Source organism: Panthera leo, chromosome E1 (genome assembly GCF_018350215.1).
Source record: "Panthera leo isolate Ple1 chromosome E1, P.leo_Ple1_pat1.1, whole genome shotgun sequence".
Classification (NCBI taxonomy): Eukaryota; Metazoa; Chordata; class Mammalia; order Carnivora; family Felidae; genus Panthera; species Panthera leo.
Window position 1 is genome coordinate 54,777,606 of NC_056692.1, and position 23,750 is coordinate 54,801,355.

The window sequence follows — 23,750 nt, forward strand, 5'->3', positions numbered from 1 at the left end:
AATAGGTTCGCCTCTCAGCCACAACCAATGCCCTGTAACCTCACTTCAAATTTGGCTGTGAGGTGTCAGGTTGCTGACATTCACCTGACTGTCACACATCCCCGTCCTTTGTCACATCCTCCTTGTTTAGTTTTTTCAACAGTGTTTTCCTCCCTGTCTATCCCTAATTTTTAGAGCTGGTAGATGAAATAAGACCTTCTATCTGTTCCCACTTTTAAAATATCAAGTGTAAAGGTATACTCTCTCTGAATTAAAAACTTCCATGTTGAACCAGTTGAAGATTGGTTCAACTTCAACCAAGTTGAAGAGCACCCTTACTCCTTCCTTTTGCCCTTTCCTCTCTACCTTCTTTCTCCTGTAATTCCTCTCCACCCAGCTCACCCCACTCTCTCCTCTCTTTCCATGTTACGATCATCCCTCTTCTCAGTTCTGATCCCTCTATTCCCTATCTCTTTTCCTTCCATGGTTAAGACTATAAGAGAGGCACCCAGGGCACAAAATTTAAGAAATCTTGAATGACCCTGAGAGTGACTGTCCCTAGCCACCTCTCTTGCCTCACCCTAGACCTGTTCCCATTTTTTCATCCCCATATTTCTATCTTTACATCACTCAAATAAGTATTTTTCCTCCTCTCCTTACCTACTCCTTTGCTCTTTTGACCACCTGGTAGAATGTTTACTTTTTACATACATAACAACTACATTATGTAGAATACCAATTCAGGTATTGTATTAAAAGCCAATGTAACAATAACATACACAAGACAGAAATGTGCATTCATCTTTCTTATAATATCCAAAGGTAAACAGTCCAAAACTGACATGGCAGCTCCATGGATCTTAGGGCCCTTCTCACCCATGACTCCATGATCTTCAGGACCTGGCTTCCATCTCAAGGTCTAAGGTGGATGCTTCACCTTCCTCCACCACCTCCACTTCCCAGGAAAAGGAAGAGAAGAAGGGAAGGAGAGGGCTTGCTCCTTTCTTCTTAAGGGCATGACTCAGAAGTTAGAAATGTGGCTTCCACTCATCCTCTTGGCCAGGACTTAGTTATGTCACCTCACCGACTTGCAAGGAGGCTAGGAAATGTTTTGTGTTTTTTTTTACTCCTTAACCATGTGCCTAGCTAAAACTTCCATTACTGTAAAACCAGGAAAGAACAAATATTTGGAGATTAACTAGCAATCCTTTTCACATTTATATTTTACTCAGGAATACTATCTTTCCTTGCTCAAAATAGTAGGGAAAGGAAAATAATAGCAATCCTTCTTTTATTATTTTCTAAACAGGACTGGTTGCATTTAAATGTTTTCTTAATGTTTATTTTATTTTTGAGAGAAGAGAGAGAGAGAGAGAGCGTGAGCAGGGGAGGGGCAAAGAGAGAGAGGGAGACACAGAAGCCAAAACAGGCTCCAGGCTCCTAGCTGTCAGCACAGAGCCTGACCTAGGGCTTGAACCCACAAACCACGAGATCATGACCTGAGCCAAAGTCAGCACTCAACTGACTGAGCCATCCCGACACCCCAGAACTGGTTGCATTTTTAGATGCATTTTAGATTCATTTTAGATTCATAGAATCCTATAAGTGAAATGTATGGCAGAATAGTGATGATGATGATGATGATGATGATGATGATGGAAGTAACACCAACCTTTCACTTTCTAAGTGCAATACACTACAGAAGCTTTTTTATTAAGTCTTATATATTAACCCACTTTATCCTTACAACAGCCCTGTGTGGTATATATATTATCATCCATATCTTACAGATGGGGTAACTGAGTCACAGAGAAGTTGTAGTGACATGCCCAAAGTCACACAACAGTAAGGGATGGATCAAGATTCAAAGCCAGTTAGTCTAACTCTAGAGAAAAAGAATATAAGTACACATTCTTCCTAAGTAGAAACATAGGAATATGTTGCACTGTTTCAGGAGGACTCATCTTATAGAGCACTATGCTGAGCTCCGAGGGACTGGGGGTCATTCTCACTGTATTCTATACAAAAGGTGCTCCCTAGAGTGACCTCATGTGGCCATCTGGGTCATGCCCTCCCTCCTTTCCTAAGAAATCTAGATGCTCTTCTTAATTCCATTCAGTATCCTCCTACTGCTCCACAGTTCTCCTAACCTCTCTTGGGGAAGTGAAGCCCTTTCTGAACAGTTACTCAAAGCACAAAAGTTAAAAGGGATGTTAGAAGCCACTAATCCAGTAGTTCCTAAACTTGTCTTCATGTCAGAGTCACCCACAGAACATTATAGTCATGCAAATTCCCAAGTGTCACCCCAAGAGATTCTCATTCAGAAAGTCAGGGGAAATTATTTTTGATAAGGACACCCAACCTCCCCATTTTTGAAGGAACCCATCTGAAGTCTCTATTGGGAAATATTCCTAGACCACTTCCCTCCGAATCTAGTATTTGAGTCTCCTCTACAGTATCCCTGCCGAATGGACACTCAGCCTGTGCAAGGAGCTCACATTACACCTCAGGTTAATAGCAGTTCCCATGGATTGAGCACCAACTATATGCCAAACATCCTTTTGCCCATTTATTCCTCACAACCCTGTCAGGAGGTATAATTCCTTCCCATTTTAAAAATGACAAAACTGAGGAGTTCCTGGTGGCTCAGTCGGTTAAGCGTCCAACTTCAGCTCAGGTCATGATCTCGTGGTTTGTGAGTTCAGGCCCCACACTGGGCTCTCTGCTATCAGCACAGAGCCCGCTTTGGACCCTCTATCCCCCTTTCTCTCTGCCCCTCCTCATTTGCTCTCTCTGTCTCTCTCTCTCAAAAATAAATAAAAACATTAAAAAATAGTTTTAAAAAATGACAAAACTGAGGGACACCTGGGTGGCTCAGCCAGTTGTGTGCCTGTCTCTTGCTTTTGGTTCACAGTTCATGAGATCAAGCCCCACATCAGACCCCATGCTGACAGCAAGGAACCTGCTTGAGATTCTCTTTCCCTCTCTCTCTGCCCCATCCTCATTTGTGCATGCATGTGCATGCACACTCTTTCTCTCTCAAAACAAAGAAACTTTTTTTAAAAATGACAACACTGAGACTCAAAGATGTCAAGAAATTGCCCAATTCATAGACCTGGTAAGTGGCCCAGGTGGACCTTAAATCAGGTCGATTTGAACCAAAATCCCTGGTTTGTTTCAACATGTCACATCTCTTTCCATCAGAATGCCTTGCAGCCTTATCCCCTAACATGTTTTTTTTAAGAACCAATTTGTTGTTTTAACTAGTTTATAATTTTAAGTAATCTGTATTTCCAATGTGGGGCTCAAACCCACCACCCCAAGGTGAAGATTCATATGCCCTACCGACTGAGCCAGCCAGGCACCCCATTCCCCAGCATGGTTTGACATGAGGAATGCCACACTCTCCACCAAGACCAGGACAGCACATGCAGGGAGTTTGAATAAATGCTTTGAAGACAGAGAAATAAAGACAAACATTCATGCATGCACCAAAGACATGTAGGAGAAAGCTCACAACAGTGCTGTTCACAGCAGATAAAAACCAGGTGCCCCCTGCAGTGAGAGAACAAATGAAAAATTTGTGATCCATTTACTCAACCAAACATGCACAGCACTCAAAACAACAACCTACAGCAACATGCAAAAACAATTATAGCAATATAATTTTAAGTCAAAAAAAACCCTAAAATACAAGATGTATTTTTAGAAATGCAATGTATTTTTAGATGCAACAAAACTACATAAAAAGATAGGAGTGATGGACATAGGAATCAGGATGATCACAACCTCAGAAGGAGGGATGGGTGGGGTGAGGGGTGGAAATATGGTTAAATGTAGGTTATTGTGATGGCCCTAGCTTTTGCTTTAGGTTCTTATTACATTAGAAGGAAGGGAAGGAGGGAGGGAGGGAAGGGAAGGAAGGACCATTTAAGGATGAGTGTGATGAGTGTGTCAGAGTTCAGTTATTTTGATTATTCCAGTTCTGTGCACCCTAAGGTCCAATTTAAAGAAAACATTGGCAGGGTACCTGGGTAGTTCAGTCAGTTGAGCATCCATGACCCAGGTCATGATCCCAGGGTTGTGGGATAGAGCCCTGTGTCAGCTCTGTGCTGAGCATGGAGCCTACTTAAGAATCTCTCTCACTCCCTCTCCCTCTCAAATAGAAAGAAAGAAGAAAGAAAGAAAGAAAGAAAGAAAGAAAGAAAGAAAGAAAGAAAAGAAAAAATTGGCTAACAGATGCATAAATGGCTTAGTATCCTTGCATTATCAGATCTTGGAAGGAAAGATTCAATTCTCTTTTCCAAGTTTTGATGCTCAGGTCTGTGCCCAGAGTACCTTCTGCCTCTTCTGGAAAATACCTGAAACTGAATACACTGATCCCTGCAAGCAGGTGGAAGGCTGTGTAAGAGGGCCTGCCAGAATAGGATCATGGCCAAGTGGGCTGTGATTCCAGCAGACAGATCCTCAAAAATATGATACCTCCTACACAGAGATGCACATGCACACCCACGCGCACACACAGGTGCACACACACAGGTGCACACACACACACACACACACACACACACCTGCTGCTGCTGACTATGGAAAAAATCATTTCTTTCTTATGTGGAAAAGGGTTTAAGCTCCACAGAGAGGAGATAAAGCATAAGGGGTGGCTAAGAAGAATACAAGTAGTTTGCTGACTTTCTCATTTTGCCTGAGCTTCCCTGCATATTGGGCAAAAGAAGCTCACCTCCCTGGACTATGAGCTTAGTAGTTCTCCAACACACAGTTACCAACTTCTGAGACTCTGCCAGGGATAAATGTCCACAAGATGGAGAACATGAGCTGCAAAGAGCTTTGAACTCAGTAGAGGGGCTGTGCCTGCCTGGATGTTCAGTTTGTCCCATGGTTGATAGTTGCTGGCCTGTGGGTGAAACAAGAGAGAGCTCAATACTAATGACCATTTACAAGGACCCCGGTGCATGGAGCCCTAGCCCATGGGAGTTCCCCAGGTTCCTGGTAAGAGAGGCACCAGAACACTGCTCTCGCTTTGTGGCATTCCCATTATGTACCAGTAATGGAGGTGTTGGCACAGATGTGGTACTTGGGTATCTCTGGAACGGAAAACACCCTCTGCTTCTCTCCTCTCCCCAACCCTGACCAAGTGGAAGAAAAGGTTGAAATTTAGAGTTAAAAAAAGTCCTCTATGCCGGGCATTTTTCCATCTATGGAGCTAAAAGCCCTGAATGAATCTCCACAGTCCCCTTCTGAACCACAACTCCTGGTTGAGGATCCATGTGAAAAAGACAGCTGCAGGATGTGGAAAACCTATCAACTTGGGGCTACACTTATGGGGACTGAATCTCAGCTCCATCTGCCACCTGCTCAATCTTGATTAGCTTATTGTCCCTGATCTTCACCCCCACCACTCATAGAATATGAAGAAAAGTAGCCTTCTCCAGAGGATTATTAAGCAAGGTTAAATTAGATAACATGCAAAAGAGCCTGGCACATGGTGGTCATAATAAAAGTTCATTCATTCATTATCTATCTGTGTCTCTCCCAGAAAATATCTAATAAAGAAGCTAGAGAAGACAAGGCAGCAAGAATCTAGTATCATGGAGAGTTGCCCACCTGACCTTATAGAGATTCTCCCTTATTGGAAGCTCCCTTATTGGAACTTCACCAATTTGACCCCGTGGGGTGCTAGGACAATGGAAGACACCATTTGGGGGTTTTCTCAGGAAACAAGAGGGGCATTCCCTCTCAAATGTTCCCCTCTCTGTAAAGAGAACTTTCCTACTATTCTTCCTTTCTAATCTTATACTCTAATAAACTTTTGCCTGCTGCTCAGAAAAAAAAAAAAAAAAAAAAAGAGGGAAAGAAGAGTTGGTGTTTGGAGGCACCTTCTTGAGTAAAGCCTTCCCTGCCCCCCATCTTCCTCCTCACCTCTGGGCAGACAGAGTTGGTCACCCTCTTCTCCAGACCTACAGCACATTCAGTCCATATTATCCACTACAATGACCCCCCATATTGAGCACTCAATATATACCAGGCACTGCACTGGGATGAGCACTTCCCATGCCTTATTTCATTTACTCCTCACAATAACCCAATGAAGGAGGAAAGTGAAGGTTAGCAAAGTGAATTAATATATCAAGTTGCAAAAACAAAAAATGGCAGAGCTAGAATTCAGACCTGTGTCTGTATTTTTTTTAACCACTGCGCCATACTGTCTCCCTTACATCCCATCACGGCTCTTATCACATTATATATATATATATATATATATATATGTCTTAGCCATGCCTAGTAGGCTGTCAGCTCTTCAGAGGCAGGAACTGTGGCTCTTTTATCTGTTTATCCCCAGCACCTACCACAGCGCCTGGCTAAGAACGAATGCATGAAGGAAGGAACCATCTTCTCCAAAATCCCAAGGGAAGAGGACAGCACCATTGTTCCTCCTAGGCCACTATGACTCATAATCTCTATCCCCATCCAAGCTTTGCAGCATGAGGAGAGGGCAGGTGGCTGCATATACAGGCTGCACCTTCCCTGTAGTGCTTTTCTCACTCACATTAAGAGCCCAGAGCTTAGCCATGGGAGCAGTGCCAAGCCTTTCAGTGGAAGAGAGATGTTGCTGGATCTTTAATGTTAGGAAACCCATCCCATATTTGCATTTCACAACTTCCTGCAGCATTAAATCCTTATAGGATTTATTCTGGGTATTTTCTTCAAATCCATTGAACTCAGCTGTTCTCTTGTTTCACATTCGTTACTACAGTTTATAGATTATTTCCTTGTGACCCAAAATGAAACTGCCACTTAATCCCCACATGAGGTTCAGCTCAAACTTTCAGACTCAAAGAAGTATATTGGTTTAGAGTACGGAATCTGAAGTCACATATTCCTAGGTTCAAATTCCAACCTCCTATGTGAGTTTTTTTTAAAGTTTTTATTTATTTTTGAGACATAGAGAGACAAAGCATGAGCAGGGAAGGGGCAGAGAGAGAGGGAGACACAGAATCTGAAGCAAGCTCCAGGCTCTGAGCTGTCAGCACAGAGCCCGACACGGGGCTTGAACTCAGACTGTAAGATCATGACCTGAGCAGAAGTCGGACGCTCAACCGACTGAGCCACCCAGGCGCCCCCTATGTGAGCTTTTTAAAATTTTTTAACGTTTATTTATTATTGAGAGACAGAGAGAGACAGGGCATGAGCATGGGAGGGGCAGAGAGAGAGAGAGAGACAAAATCTGAAGCAGGCTCCAGGCTCTGAGCCGTCAGCACAGAGCCTGACACGGGACTCTCGAACTCAGGAACCCCAATTTCATGACCTGAGCCAAAGCTGCATGTTTAAGAGACTGAGCCACCCAGGCGCCGGCTATGTGAGCTTTTTAAAACTCTGATCCTGTTTCCACTTCTGTAAAATGAATACAACAAAAACTATCTTATAGAATTACTAGTTAGATTAAATGAGAATGTATGGGGCACCTGGGTGGCTCAGTTGGTTAAGCCTCAGACTTTGGCTCAAGTCATGATTTCCCAGTTGGTGAGTTGAAGCCCCACGTTGGGCTCTGTGCTGACAGCTCAGAGCCTGGAACTTGCTTCAGATTCTGTCTGTGTCTCCCTCTCTCTCTGCACAAACTCCCTGACCACTCCTCTAAAACTTTAACCTGCTACAAATCCTGCCCACATACAGAGATATCAGAGCCATTCCCATGCCTCATTAAGCATGAAGGTAACCAAAAATCCTTAGATTTTTTTTAAAAATCTGAAACATAAAAGAAAATAAATAAATAGCAAAACTGACCCTAACAAAGCAGAGATCATTCAGGAACAGGAAAGAAATTTTAAAACAGAGAGATTTGAGAAGATACCACTTCCATAATACAAAGGTATAAAAAGGCATTGACCATGGTGGTTCTTCAAAAGATTAAAAATAGAATTACCATATGATTCAGCAATTTCACTTCTGGATATTTACCCTAAAGAATTCAAAGCATTGTGTCGAAGAGATATTTGTCCACCCATGTTCACAGCAGCATTCTTCACAAAAGCCAAAAGGTGGAAGCAACCCAGTGTCCATCAATGGTTTCTGGAAATGTGGTATGCACCCTATGTTTATTGCAACATTATTTACAATAGCCAAAGTATGGAAACAGCAGTGTCCATTGATAAATGAATGAATAAAGAAGTTGTGGTATACCACAACTTCTTTATACACACACACACACACACACACACACACACACACTGTAATATTAGTTAGCCATTAAAAAAGAATGAAATCTTGCCATTTGCAACAACATGGATGGGGCTACAGAGTAGAATGCTAAGTGAAATAAGCCAGTCAGAGAAAGACAAGACATGATTTCTCTCATATGTGGAATTTAAGGAACAAAACAAACAAGTAAAGGATAAAGAAAGAGAGAGAAACCAGGAAACAGACGCTTAACTATAGAAAACAACTGATGGTTATCAGAGGGGAGATGGTTCGGGGATGGGTGAAATTGGTGATGGGGAATAAAAGCACACTGAGTAATGTATATAATTGTTGAATGGCTATATTGTACATCTTAAACTAATATAACACTGTATGCTAACTATACTGGAATTAAAATTAAAAACTTAATTTTTAAAAAAAGATTAACAAAAAAAATTGGAAAAAAAGAAAAGAAAATGTGGCACATACATACAATGGAATATTATTTGGCCTTTAAAAGAAAGGAGAGTCTGGGATGCCTGGGTGGCTCAGTCAGTTGAGTGTCTGACTTCAGCTTAGGTCATGATCTCATGGTTTGTGAGTTCGAGCCCCGCATCAGGCTCTGTGCTGAAAGCTCAGAGCCTGGAGCCTACTTTGGATTCTGTGTCTCCCTTTCTCTCTGCCCCTCCCCCACTCATGATCTGTCTCTTTTTCTTTCTCAAAAATAAATAAAAACATTTAAAAAATAAAAGGGAAAGTCTGAACCTGCTACAACATGGATGAGCCTTGAATATATTATGGTAAGTGAAATAAGCCAGTAACAAAAAAATACTCTATGATTCCACTCCAATGAGCTACCTAGAACAGTCAGATTCAGAGACTGAAAGTAGTGTAGTGGTAGCCAGAGGCTGGGGTGGCAGGAAATAAGGGGTTACTATTTGATGGGTACAGTTTCTCTTTTGAAGATAAAAAGAGTTCTGGAGATTGGTTTCGTAACAATGTGAATGCAGTTAACATTACCAAACTACACACTTAAAAATCGTTAAGGTGGGGGGCGCCTGGGTGGCTCAGTTGGTTGAGAGTCCAACTCTTGATTTTGGCTCATGTCGTGATCTCATGGTTCATGAGTTTGAGTCCTGTGTCTGGCTCCGTGCTGACAGTGCAGAGCCTGCTTGGGATTCTCTCTCTCTCCCTCTCTCTCTGCCCCTCCCCAACTTGTGTGCACACTCTCTAACTCTAAATAAATAAACTTAAAAAAAATTAAGGGGCGCCTGGGTGGCTCAGTCAGTTAAGCCTCAAACTTTTGATTTCAACTCAGGTCATGATCTCACGGTTTTGTGAGTTTGAGCACCACATGGGCTCTGCACTGACAGCAGAGCCTGCTTGAGATTCTCCTTCTTTCTCTGCCCTTCCCCCTCTCACACTCTCTCTGTCTCTCTCAAAATAAATAAATAAGCTTTAAACAAAGTCATTAAGGTTTGGGGAGCCTGGCTGGCTCAGTCAGTAGAACATCCAGCTCTTTATCCCAGGGTAATAATGAATTCAAGGTGTAGAGATCAATGAATTAAATAAAACTTAAAAAGCTGTTAAGGTGGTGACTTTCATATTGTGTATATTTTATCACAATTTAAACATTTTGATTAAGAACAAAAAATAATTCTTAGAAATTGAAAGGAATTTTGCTAAAACTTTTTAAAAATGTTTTTATTTATTTTTGAGAAAGAGCATGAGCAGAGACAGAGGGAGACAGAGAATCCAAAGCAGGCTCTGCGCTGACAGCAGTGAACCTGATGTGGGGCTCGAACTCACAAAGTGTGAGATCATGACCTGAGCTGAGATTCAACACTCAACCAACTAAGCCACCCAGGCACCCTTTGCTAAAACTTTTAAACGTAATGTGAGGGCTTAAAGATGAGGTTGAGGAACTGTCCTAGTTCACAGAACAAGTAGACAATGAGATGTAAAATGTGAGGTTTTTTTTAAAGAGCAAAAAGGGGGCACCAGGGTGGCTCAGTTGGTTGATCCTCCAACTCTTGATTTCAGCTCAGGTCATGATCTCACATGTGTAGGATAGAGCCCCATGTTGAGCTCTACACTGAGCATGGAGCCTGCTTAGGATTCTCTCTCTCCCTCTCTCTCTGCTCCTGCCCTGCTCGCATGATCTCTCTCTCTCTTAAAAATAAATAAATAAACATTAAAAAATAAAAACAACAAAAGTAACACGGATGCCTGACTAGCCCTGATGGTAGAGCATGTGACTCTTGATCTCAGGGTCATGCGTTCAAGCCTCATGTTGGGCTTGGAGCCTATTTAATAAATAGATAAACTCACCTTTATTTAATAATTTAAAAAAAGGAACAATCCAGAAAGCGCAACATCTCATTCCTTGGGAACTTCAGAAAATAATAGTGATAATTAAGGGGAGAAAAAAAAGTAAAATGAAGAGAATTTCCCAGAGAGGAAAAGTGACACACATCTTCAAACTAAAAGGGTCTGCTGAGTACCCAGCACAATAGATGTAAAAAGGTGTACAATTATATAAAGTAACATAAAACTTCAGAAAACTATGGATCAAGAAAAGATCCTAAAAGTTGCCAAAGAAAAATAAATAATGAAACAGCCCATTTCCAAAGCTGAGGAATTAGTCTGGCAACAGACCTTCGGTTAGCAACACCTCGAATTAACAATACTACCTCCTGTTAGTGTACCAGAAGACAATTCAGTAATGTCTTTAAGCTTATAGGAAATCATCTTCATTGTGAATCCCAAACCAAGCTGAAATCAAGTAAGAACAGAATAAGGACATTTTCAGATATGCAAAGGCTCAGAAAGTCCACCTCCCATGCCCCCTTTTTAAGAAGTTTGTTGTGGGGTGACTGGCTGGCTCAATCAGTAGGGCATGTGACTCTTGGTCTAGGGGTTATGGGTTTAAGACCCACATTGGGTGTAGAGATTACTTAAAAATAAAAAATAATTTTTTAAGAGGTTATTTGAGTGCATTTTCAAGTGACTTCCTCAAATACTTTCCATGAAGAGTAAATCAAGAAAAGTATGCCAAATTCATGAGGGAGTAAACTGAGAAAGAGGAAGGTATAAACCACAGGGAATACTGAACCCACATAGGAATAAGGCTAAAGGGAAATGTCAGGGTTATGGCCATGCAGCAGGCCCGGAAAGCAACATGGTCAGATTAAAGCAGGAAAATAAAGCCCTATAGCAGAGAGGTCTGTGAGATCATAGAGAAGAAAACTTGGAAAGTAAGTCTTGAGCAAATGATGAAGCCCTGGAATTAAATCTTTAATTTAATCTTTAAGCAATTAGAGTAGTGCCTGGGTGGCTCATTTGGTTAAACATCCAACTCTTGGTTTCACCTTAGGTCTTGACCTTACAGTTCATGGGTTCGAGCCCCATGTACAGCTCTGCACAACCTGCTTGGATTCTCTCCCTCTCTCTCTGCCTCTCCCCACCCCCACCCCCGCTTCTCTCAAAAATAAATAAATAAATAAATAAATAAATAAATAAACATTTAGGACAAAAACACATTCGCATCAGACGAGGAAATGGTTGAAAGGAATTAGAAAGGAATTAGAGAGCCTGGGTGGCTCAGTCTGTTAAGCGACTGACTTCAGCTCAGGTCATGATCTCACAGTTTGTGAGTTCAAGCCCTGCATTGGGCTCTGTGCTGACAGCTCAGAGCCTGGAGTCTACTTCAGATTCTGTGTCTCATTCTCTCTCTGCCCCTCCCCCACTTGTGCTCTGTCTCTCTCTGTCTCTCAAAAATAAATAAAAATGTAAAAAAAAAATTTAAAGAAAGGAATTAAATGGTTTCCAAGAGAAAAGAAAAGTGAAGATATTGACAATATAAAAGATACAAAGAAGAAGGTATGTATCTCTTCTTCCAATAAACAAATTGAAAGGCAATCAGAAACTTCAGAGAAAACAACAAATGCATACAATGGCAAAGTACAGATTAAAACAATGCCTGATTTTAGCAATGGAGTTTTTATTTTTAAAAAGAATAAAATTTTTTAACTTGGTGATACAAGTCTTTGAAAATGAAATGTAAAGAACCATAACTTACTATTTAGCCCTGCACATAAACTGTGTTTGCTTAATGATAGCAGTTTAAATCCTGGAGGCTTGGGAAGGTGTTCACATTTTAGAATAAACCTGTAAAAATTACAGAAGATGATAATTACACATTATATAACTATGATAACATTTAAAATGTGATTTCTATTCATTGGAAAACTTTGAAAATAAAAGTATACCTGACAATACCCCAGTAGCAACAAACATGTCAAGTACCCCGATCTTGGTTCCTGATACCACTTGCCAATAAAAGGAACCAGGGCTTCTTGAAGAAATTACTAATTCCAAGAGGACAGAATCAACAAGATAACCCCAGAGCTAGAATCCTAAAATCCTAGTTCCAGAAAGAAAGAAGTGTTCAAAACAAAACAAAGGATGTCAAAGAGGGATAAATGTTCAGTGGATAAACCCAACAAACACTACCTTAGTGAGGTGATCCAGGTTAATTAACATCATCAGTGATAAGTCTTACTTATAACACAACCTGTTGATATGATGTGTTGATAATGAAACTTTACCTCCATGGTCTTACTTTCAAAAAACACAAAACCTTGGTCTAACCAAGGGAAAAACATCAGCCAAATCCAAATCGAAGGACATTTTACAAAATACCTGACCAGTACTCCTTAAGCCTATCAAGGTAATCAAAAACAAAGAAAGTCTGAAAATTGTTCATAGTCTTAAGAAGCCTAAGGAAGCATAACACTTAAATGTAATGTGATATTTTGGATTGGGTCCTGGGAAAATACAAATAAAGTATGGATTTTAGTTGATAATAATATACCAACATTGGTTTATAGTTGTGACAAATGTAAAAATGTTAATAGTAGGGTAACCTGGGTGTGGATGTACAATAATTCTCTACACTATTTATGCAACTCCTCTGTAAATATAAAATAATTCTAAAACAAAGTGTTTATTTTTAAAAAGTATATCTGATAGAGGTTGGGAGATAAAGAGGGAAAAGAAGTGAAAGGAAGGGTGGGGTGCTAATAAATGATGGTAAGATAAAAGCTTATCTTTCTTATTCTTAATCTTTCTGAAGGATAACTTGAAAGTAACAATAGCAACAATGTATTTAATGATTATGGCATATGGATAAGTGAAATGAATGACAGCAATGTCACAAAGGGTGAGAGGGAGAAATTGGGAATACTGTTTTTAAGGTACCTACACTGCACGTGAACCAGGAATGTCATCATTTGAAGGTGGATTTAGTTTAGTTAAAAATATATACTGTTAACTCTAAGACAACCACTTAAAAGATTTTAAAGAAGAATTTTTTTATTGTTGTGCCAAGAAAGGAGATAAATGGAATTACACAAATTGCTCATTTAAAACCAGAGAATGCCGAAGGAAGAGGCACTTGGCAATGAATAAAATACAATTGCAAACATGACTGACACTAATCCAAATATATCAATAATCACTCTAAATATGAATGGCTTAATAAGCCAATTAAAAGAGATTGTCAGAGTGGATTTTTAAAAAAAAAAGACAACTACATGTTGTCTACAAAAACCCATTTTATTTTTTTTTATTTTTTTTTCAATATATGAAATTTATTGTCAAATTGGTTTCCATACAACACCCAGTGCTCATCCCAAAAGGTGCCCTCCTCAATACCCATCACCCACCCTCCCCTCCCTCCCACCCCCCATCAACCCTCAGTTTGTTCTCAGTTTTTAAGAGTCTCTTATGCTTTGGCTCTCTCCCACTCTAACCTCTTTTTTTTTTTTCTTCTTCCTTCCCCTCCCCCATGGGTTTCTATTAAGTACAAAAACCCATTTTAAATATAAAGACACCAACAGCTTAAAAGTAAAGGAATGGAGGAAGTTATTCCATGCTAACACTGATCAAAAGAAAGCTGGAGTAGCTATTTTAATTTCAGACAAAGAGGACTTCAGAAAAGAAAATTATCACTAATAAAGGGGGCACTACACAATGAAAAGGAGTCAATTCTCAAAAAAAATGTGTTTGCATCTAAAAAACAGTGTCAAAATACACAAAGCAAAACCAGAACAAAACAGAGAAAAAGATGAATCCACAATTATGGTTGGAGACTTCAAAACCCTCTGTCACTAACTGATACATCTAGCATGCCAAAAATCAATAAAGATATAGTTGACTTGAAGAGCACTATCAATCCACTTGATCTGATTGTTATACTCCATCCAACAACAAAATACACATTCTTCTCAAGTTCACCTGAAACATTCCCCAAGATAGATCACAAAACACACCTTAGCAAATTTAAAAGAATAGAAATCACACAAGGTATGTCATTTTAAATGAGTAGTAGTAGTAGTTATTTCAGGGGCGCCTGGGTGGCTCAGTCAGTTAAGCCTCCGACTTTGGCTCAGGTCATGATCTCATGGTTTGTGAGTTCGAGCCCCACGTCAGGCTCTGTGCTGACAGCTCAGAGCCTGGAGCCTGCTTCGGATTCTGTGTCTCCCTCTCTCTCTGCTCCTCCCCCACTCTTGCTGTCTCTGTCTCTCAGAAATAAATAAACGTTAAAAAAAATTTAAACAGTATTAGTTATTTGAACATAAATAGCCCTAGAATGAAGAAAATTGATCTTTTTCCTATTACATTTTAATGGACACATTCCTTAAAGAATATCTATTTTTCTTCACTTTTTTTTAGTTTTTTATTTTATTCTAGTACAGTTAACATACAGTGTTATATTAGTTTCAAGTGTAAAATATAGTGATTATTTTCCTTTACTGTTATTATTTGCTCAACAATATGCTTTCTGTTATCCTCTGCCTGGCTAATGCCTAAGCATTGTTCACTCAAAACTTAGAAATTAAAAACTTTAATATAGTATGACAAAAGCATAAAGTTAATAATTGAAAAAATCTGTAGAAAATAATAAAATATTTAGGACAGAAGAGATTAATGTCCTTAATATATAAAGAGATTTTATAAATCAATAAGAAAAAATGAGCAAATTTATTCTTGGCTCTTAGCCCACACAGCAACCAGAATAGTATCTTTAAATTCCAAGTCTGACCATGTCACTCCCCTACTTAAAGTTCTTCAATGGCTTCATATTGCTCTTAAAATAGAGTCCAAAACCCTTAACATAGCCCACATGATCTTGTCCTTACCTACCTCTCTAGACATTTCTCCCATCATCCTTCTCCTCAACCTCTGTAGCTCCAGTCAGGCTAGTCTTTTTTCAGCTCCTTTTGGTTTTGTACATGCTGATCTCTCTTCCTAGAGTCACACTATCACTCCCTTCATTTGACTGATGCTCACTCTTTCTTCAGATATCAGCTTAAATATCATTTCTCAGGGAAGTCTTCTGTCATCAACTCCAGATCATTTTGGATCCTCTATAATATGTGCTATTAATAACCTTTGAGAAAACAGATGAAATCGTGTTTCTGAATCCTCAGAGCTCAGAAGCAGGCCCTGAGAAGGGTAAAATTTCCCAGGAATGTGAGGCTCAAGGGAAAGCTACCATTGGCTTCTGGAACCTTCTTATCTATGACAGTCATGGATGGTGAGGAAGCCCAAGAGAAAGTTGTGATGAGATCTTCTCCAAGCTATTAGTCCTTAAGTTTTTTGAATAGACAACTTAGGGAACATAATGAAATCTATGGGACTTCTCCCCAGAAAAAAATGCATATAAGTAAAACTTCTGACAATGTTTTCAAACGTTCACAATTCCCTAAAGTCTATCTATTCACCTCAGTCTAAGAACCCCAATAGTAGGCCTAATGAGAATCTCATACACACAAACACACCAGTTCCCTGCCTTTATTCATTTAATCATTACTCACTGAGTATCTACAGACTTCAGTAATAATAACACTTTATAAATGAAATTTGATTTATGGTTTAAAAAAAAGAAAAATTTTCGTGTACATTTTCATGTACATTTTGGCCATTAGCCAAAAAGAAGCTGAAATCCAGGAGTAAAACACACCCTTTTAACGTTAGACCTGGCCCTTTCCCTCCATATTGACCAATGGCCAATGGTAATAGGACTTGTGCCTAGTGATAGCCACCTGATGAACACCAGGGTCATCATAGGAGGACAACACCCAGAGCCAAAATCTCAGCCCCCAATTCCCAGGGTGCCCAGTCCTATGCTCTCCTCTTCCAGATAGTGATGTAACTGCAAATGGAAGGTCCCAACAGAAGGCCTCCCCTGGTGTTTACATGAGGTAACCAGAGCTTCTCATCTCCCTGCTCACAGAGCATAATAGTTAACATTCTTTATGTTTTTAATATATGTCAGGCACCATTTAAGGCTATTTACATGAATTAACTTACTAAATCCTCAGAATACCACCAGAGAGTAGGTACTATTATTATCTCTATTTTGTGAACACTTGGGGAAGGTTAAGTAACTTGCTCAAGGTTATACAACTAACAATTTTCAGAGCCCAGATTTGAACTCTGGAGCCTGTACTCTTAATTAAGCCACCAGTCTGCCTTTCCTGAGCCAACTGTTCCTACCTTTTGTGGGTCAAGTGCACGCTAGAGAGTGTAATTAAAGCTCTGGACCCTCTCCCTGGGAAAATGCGGGTAAGCAGAATTTTGCAAAATAATTCAGGACTTCAAGGACACTCATGGCCCATCGTCTATGAACCTCAATACATACTGGAGGGAGCTGTCCGGGACCAAAACAGAAGCTGCGCCAGCACCGCAGGACTTCGCCCCTGCAAACACGGGAGGAGAGCTGAGCTGCGTGGTATGACGGGGATGCTCGCTCACTGAGAATCAGGAAGAGTGAGCTCCTGGGACCGCAATGCCCTGGGAACGCAGCAGACGCTGAGCCTCCGAAGTCCGGTAGCTGAACCAGATACACACGGACCACCAGCTAGACTGAAATCTTGTATCTCTGCCAGCACCCTGGAGTCACAAGACGGGGGATTCTGGGCGGACGGGATCTCAGAACTCCGGTCCCGGGCGCGGGGAGACGGTATCGCTGTTCCTGGTGCTGAAACGCCGCGGTTGCGAAGGGGAACCGCCGCCTGCCTGCCCACCCCCCACCGCGTCCCCGGTACAGCGCCGCAACCTCTGTGAGAGCTGTCCAGTGCTGAACCCGGATGCGGCTGGGCCCGCGGGGCTAGACCCGAGCCTGCCGCACCCAGCGGAGCCCGGACCGAGCTTTTGGGAGCGCTGACGCAGAGCGCTGGAAGGCGAGAAGCAGTGGGCTCCACGCCGGGCATGGACCAGCAGAGACTGGACTCCTACCAGTGGGGAGCTAGCTTCAATGAGCACGTCCTTCATAAGGTAAGATCTCCGGTAGTCCCCTGCCCCCATCCCAACGCTGGGAGAGGGCGCCATCAGCAAGAGTTCTCTCCACTCCCCTGACTTGGCTTTGGGACTTAAAGAGAAACCAGTCCATATCTGTGAGCCTGGGAGCCCCTTCTGTTGGATCCTGTTTGCTGCTCAAAACAGGCTTGCGTAAACACTGGGGGAGGGGCCGACGCCTCAGATTGTCAGGATCTCTGTTCATTTATTTAAGTCACCTGTGTCCCTTTCTCACTCACTTCCTCCTGCCTCAGATCCATTTGAACTCCTGTGTACCCTGAGCACCCTTGCCCGTCCGTGACCCTTCTGGTTGGCTGTTTGTCCTCTCACCCTTCCTTCACAAGCTCCGGCCCTGTTATGTCTGGGAGTTGTGGTCACAGACCTGAATTCCTGGCCAACTTGGGTGCAATCACACATAGAAATGATCTACAGCAGGAATTAGACTCCCTCCTGGCTCCAGAAAGCTGCCCTCCGGCCACAACTTGCTCTTAGCCCACCGGAAAGCATTTGCTTGTTTCAAAGCTGTAACTCATCCCTTGCTTCCCTCATTCAAATTTCTTATGCAACTCAATCCCCAATAATGTAGGTTTCCTCTCAGAGTGATCGCTGGGGAAACATAGCAGCCTCTCTCTAGGCAAGTCTTTTAATCCAAAATCCATCACCTTGAAAGAATCAGAGCCTATATTTGCCACAAGAAGTCATTATTGCCTCATCCTTTTCTCTGCCTTCCTCATTGAGCTTCCTACTTTGCTAATACCAATTTATCTCTTAGTCCCCTGACTAAAGTCCTATACTTGGAGGTTATAGGTCCTACACTCGGAGATTATTTAAATCAAAATATCACTTTAAAAATTTCATGAATGTGGGGCACTGGCTGGCTCAGTCAGGAGAGCATGTGACTCTTGATCTCAAGGTCATGAGTTTGAGCCCTACATTGTGTGTAGAGATTATTTAAGTAAATAAATAAATGTTAAATAAACAAATAATAAAAATTCCATGAATGCAAGCTCTGAAATAATCCAATCCACTCTATTCCCCTGTTACACAGTTTATATTTGAGGAAACTAAAGTCCGGAGAGATAAAGTGACTTGTGCAAGAAAATAAGGTGGTAAATGGCAGAGCTTGTACTAAAAGCCAGGAACCATGACTCCAAGTCTAATACCTTTTTCTCTGTACAAGTGTGGTCCACAGGCCAGCAGCACTGGCCTTACTTGGGAGCTTGTTAAAAATGGGAAATCTCAGGCCCCACCCAAGACCTACTATTTGAATTTGTATTTTAAAACAATCCTTAGGAAATAAATATGCACACTAAAGTTTCAGACGAATGGGCCTGCATCACACTGGCTATTTACTTTTTTTCATGTTTATTTATTCTTGAGAGAAAGAGAGAGTGTGAGCAAGGGAGGGGCAGAAAGAGAGAGAGAGAGAGAGAGACAGAATCTGAAGCAGGCTCCAGGCTCTGAGCTATCAGCGCAGAGCTTGATACAGTGCTCGAACTCACAAACCACAAAATCATGACCTGAGCGAAAGTCAGACGCTTAACCAACTGAGCCACCCAGGTGCCCCCACACTGGCTATTTCTGACACAAGTGAAGGAAAATCAACTAACAGAAGTGCATCTGTAAATTTAAATAGTCCACGTGACTTCTCCCTCCAGATCCCTGAACCCCTAAACGTATAGAGAAAGAGAGAAATGTATAACAACTACCCCAGCCAGGAAGTTTTAAAACAGTTACAGTCTGAAGTAAACTAGAGTAAAATGTAATTCTTTGAGGTTGTGAATCTAGCCTCAGTAGAATGTGCATTCAAGCAAAGGCACATAATTACAAATCAATTACAATAGCATCCTGGTAATTAGATATATGAGTCTCTCCAAGTTTAAAACATCTTATAAAGATGTAAATACTCATGTTGGTACTTTAAGATTTGGAAGTCAAAGTTGTCAAATTATTGATTAGTGTGACTTTTTCCACCTCAATTACCCACATATGAAATATAGGATGTAACCCACAAGAACTTCACTTCCTTTGGGTTTATTTACCACCGAATTGGGAGAGAGCCTGTTCTGACAACTTCCAATATATTTGAAGACAAATGTCTACTTAGTACTTGTGAATGCTTGGTTTCTTCAGCTTGATTGTGAGCATCTTGACAGCAGAAGCTGCACTCAAACCTTCCGGTAACCGACAGAGTAATGTATGTATAGAAAGTTTCCTTTTCATATAATGCTGATCACCTCCTCCTAATGTGATTTTATTATTGTGAATGATTTTTTAATGTGATCCACCTAAGAACCTTTACGTAGAAGGGCAGGGAATAAACATACTTGTATTATGCTTAAGTTTGCTATATGATAGAGTCCAAGAAATTCTTGTTGATTCATTAGAACATATTGGCCATGGGAAGCAGAGTTCCCCTCCAACATTAGTTGCCAGAAAGAATGATTTTTAAGATCAAGTTTTTATTGAAGTATAACAAACACAAGAAAACCTCAAATCATATGTGTATATCCTGATGCATTATCACAAAGTGAGCACCTCTGTGCAACCACTACCAAGATTAAAAGACAGAACCTTGCCAGCTTCCCAGGAATCCCCCCCACACACCTTTCCACATACTGTCCCTTCGCCTCCCCAGAAGTTACCTTTACAGAGGGGAAAGTATCATTTAATGTTTTGACAGGACTTCCAGATTTTATGTAGGATAGTTTTTAAAACTTGCTAGAGAAGACACATTGCTGTATGGTGGATAGAAACCCCAGGCTTGAAATCAAACAGACCTTGATATGACTTTGAATGACATCTGTGAGCCTCACTTTTCTTATCTATAAAATGGGAATAATAATACCTGGCTTATTGTCTTTTGAAGGAAGATGTTAGATAATATAATGTAAATATGTAGATGTAAATATGTATTTCTCTGGCATGGTGGTTGTTTTTATGGCACATATCTCGGGCTCCAGAGCAACTTCATAGTAAAATAATGAATCTTTGTAAGAAGATCGGCAGTTCTATAAACAGAAACACACACACACACACACACACACACACACACACACATTCTTCATGGGCACAGTCCCATGGGATTAAGCTCACACACCCACCTCACTCACTCATCAAGGCTTCCATGTGAACATCCCAACCCTGATTTTCTAGGTTGAATATTTCCTTTCTCTGGGAGGTGAAGCATGGGGCACAATAAAACCTCTCATTAAAATTCACTTATATGGAAAACATATGCCAAATATCATCAGCCTTGGATGGTACCTGCACTTTAGCTAGTCCCAAGAGTTAGAGGATGACCCAGATGAGCCTGAGTAACTCTTAGAATATTCCTGGAGTGTGGGCTGGAAGCTGGGAACTGCTTGGAAACATTGAGTTCATCCATCACATGCTTGGAGTTTTTAAATAGAGTTGCTATTATTCTCACAAATCTGAATATTTGATGCAACTAAATAATTTAAAACATGTGAACAACCTTGCCTCTCTTTCACTGAGAGACCTCCTAGCCCTCTCGTGCTACCAGTATAGTCTTGAGAGCGGTCAAGAGCAATGGTGAGGCTTGGAAACTCAGGAACAGCCCACGGATTGGATTCTTGCTGTGCCAGGGCCTTAACATGAACTCTAGGAAAATGAAGCACGGAGCTTTGCCCCAGATGCTAGTGAATCAGGACAAAGAGACTCACTTCCTAATTCACCACCACCAGCACTCTGATGCACACCCACATGCTAACCTTGTTCCAGGAGGGGCAACTAATTGCTAAGCCAAAGTCACTCTCCTCTGTGGCATCTCAGAAAGACCATTGACCAAGGGGGAAGAAAGATGTGGAATGTCCATCCATTCATCCAGGGCTTAGTCCTTGTTGGAAAAAAATGGAACTATCAGGGAAATAAGGACAAAACGTCTGTGTCTTACAAGGGATTTCCATTCCCTCTGACTCTGCTCTAACACTTCTAGCTGAGTGAGAAAGCCAAGAGGTCATCTCCAGTACCCCCCTCCTCACTTGTACTTTTCCTTTACATTTCTTGTCTACTGTTCATCCTGTGATTTCCACACCCTTTATCCTTATCCTTCTCTTTTTTTTTCACTTAAACAATGTTTATGGTAAAAGAATCTGATTCTACAGGAAAACCTGTACCCATAGGTGAGGAGATTTTACTTTCAAAATGAGTCCATTGTACCTCAATGAGGTAGTGTCGATGGTGGGAGGGGGAGGGGTTCTTTAAAAAAAAAAAAAAAAAGTAAAACCAAAGCCAGAGCACTAGCTCCAGCCCTGCCCGATTTCCATCCTCAGCTCAGGAACAAACAAACAAGCCAGTAAAAGTTAACTGTTCCCTGTTAGAATGTTTCCATTTGCCTGTTTTCCTCTCTTGCTGGCTCTGGCCGCTTTCAGATAAATAAATGAAGTGTGTGTTACATCACTGAGGATCTCTGGCGGGTCTGAGACTCCCTTGACCAATTTGTCTGTCCTGCCCAGATCCCAGAGCAGGCAGCTGGCTTGGGGAGTGGTGCTGGCTGGTTCTCTTGGACAACCTCAGCAGGAAATGATGGTGACTCAGTCCAATATCTCAAAGCCATTTTCCAAACTCTTCAGGCCTCCCTCCCCAACTACTCCTCCCTCTAATTTGGGCTTCCTGGTGTCTTTTGTGAGAAAATATCTAGGACTCACCAGTGTTGGTCCACTAACATTTTTTTCCTAGAAGCTGTTCTGGGGAGTGGCTTTGACTTCCTTCATTTTGTGGGCAGGAAACCCAGATTTGCTGGAAGTAAACAGCCAGAGGTGAGCACCAGGCTGGGGAACTGTTAAACAGGAAATCTGAAGTGGCTCTAAACGAATCCCAGTGTGCTCCTTGCTTCTGGCCTCCTGTTCTCAGGCAAGAGAAGCAGTCCCTAGAGACGGCAAGTGAGAATGGAGCCCACAGCTCCTTTGCCAACTTGCACAGCATTCAAGTAATGTGCTTCTCCAGTCCGCAGTGGCCCTGGACCTGCCTCCCACCGGCCAACCAGAGGAGGTTTTCTGGGGCCAAGTGAGAGCTCCAAGCCAACAGCCAACAACAGATCTGGAAATCTTAACCCTTAACTAACTGTACCAGTCAAAACCTCCCCAGACCTCACCCTGCTCCTCGAGGTAACAAGGTCCTATGAAAATAATCGTTTAAACAGGCAGAACTCAAGAATCCCCTAACAGATGATTCCTATCTCACTGACCCTGATGCCAAAGTCTGCTCCCTCCCTCCTTATTTGTATTTCTGCTTAGTGGCAGACAGTTTTGATCCATCCACATGAGGGTGCTATTGAATGCTTTGTGTTTCTGAAAATGGGATACTTTTTTAATGTTTATTTATTTTTGAGAGAGAGGAAGGTGGGCAGAGAGAGAGGGAGACAAAATCCAAAGAAGGCTCCAGGCTCTGAGCTGTCACCACAGAGCCTGACTCAGGGCTCGAACCCACAAGCTGCGAGATCATGACCTGAGCGGAAGTCAGACGCTCAACCGACAGCCACCCAGGAGCCCCTGCAAATGGCATACTTTTAAGGGTCTTGAACAACTAGTCCTCCGCCCCTAGCTGCCACCAACACACACACACACACACACACACACACACACACACACCTCCTTTCACAAGGTATAGGCAGGGCCAGTGATAATGTGTTCTTGGTCTCTATCCCTCCTCTTTTGTTAAGGACCTTTTAAAGGCAAAGCAAACCTTTCCCCTCCCCTTCCTCCTCCTGTCCCCCTCCTCCTCCCTTGCTATTTGAATTTTGCATCCACACCACTCCCAGAAAGTCTGCTTACTATAAAGCAGATCTGCCATGTATCAGAGCAAACCTCCAGGGGACTGTCAGGAACGTAGCACCCTGCTTCTTCCAGCCCCTCCCAGCTTCACACTGAGAAGTCCTCAACCCTCGGAAAAAATGGCATTGCTGGTAAAGACTCAGCCCAGATGAGGCAGAGCCCCCCTCCAGCCCATCAGGAGCCTCGTCCTCTGTAGGGGAGAGTCTTCCCTGAGATTCTTCTCCCTTCTCCTCCCCTTGTCAGGTGTCATTAGGTTGGGAACAGAGAAGTATAAAATCATCTTCTGCACTATCATCTGGAGGGACCCAGTGAGACTAATAATTGTTAATCATAGATGATAAAAATTAACGCATGATTCATCTGTGGAGCATTTTATAGTTTACAAAATACTTTAACATATGCTGTGAGACTTAATAC

The 23,750-nt window shown here is 41.7% G+C and overlaps 1 protein-coding gene across 8 annotated transcripts in view; it reads right to left on the reverse strand.

Moving 5' to 3' along the window:
• The window catches only part of CD300LF (CD300 molecule like family member f), a 103,126-nt gene that overhangs the window by 50,384 nt on the left and 28,992 nt on the right, over window positions 1-23,750 (reverse strand). For 7 of the 8 annotated variants that reach the window (XM_042914620.1, XM_042914623.1, XM_042914622.1 and 4 more), the window contains 2 exons: window positions 12,254-12,342; window positions 4,718-4,891 (listed from right to left, as the gene is read on the reverse strand). In XM_042914620.1, coding sequence (XP_042770554.1) covers window positions 4,718-4,891; window positions 12,254-12,342 — 263 coding nt within the window. The remainder of the gene's footprint in view (window positions 1-4,717; window positions 4,892-12,253; window positions 12,343-23,750) is intronic. The other variant, XM_042914624.1, reaches the window with a different exon arrangement.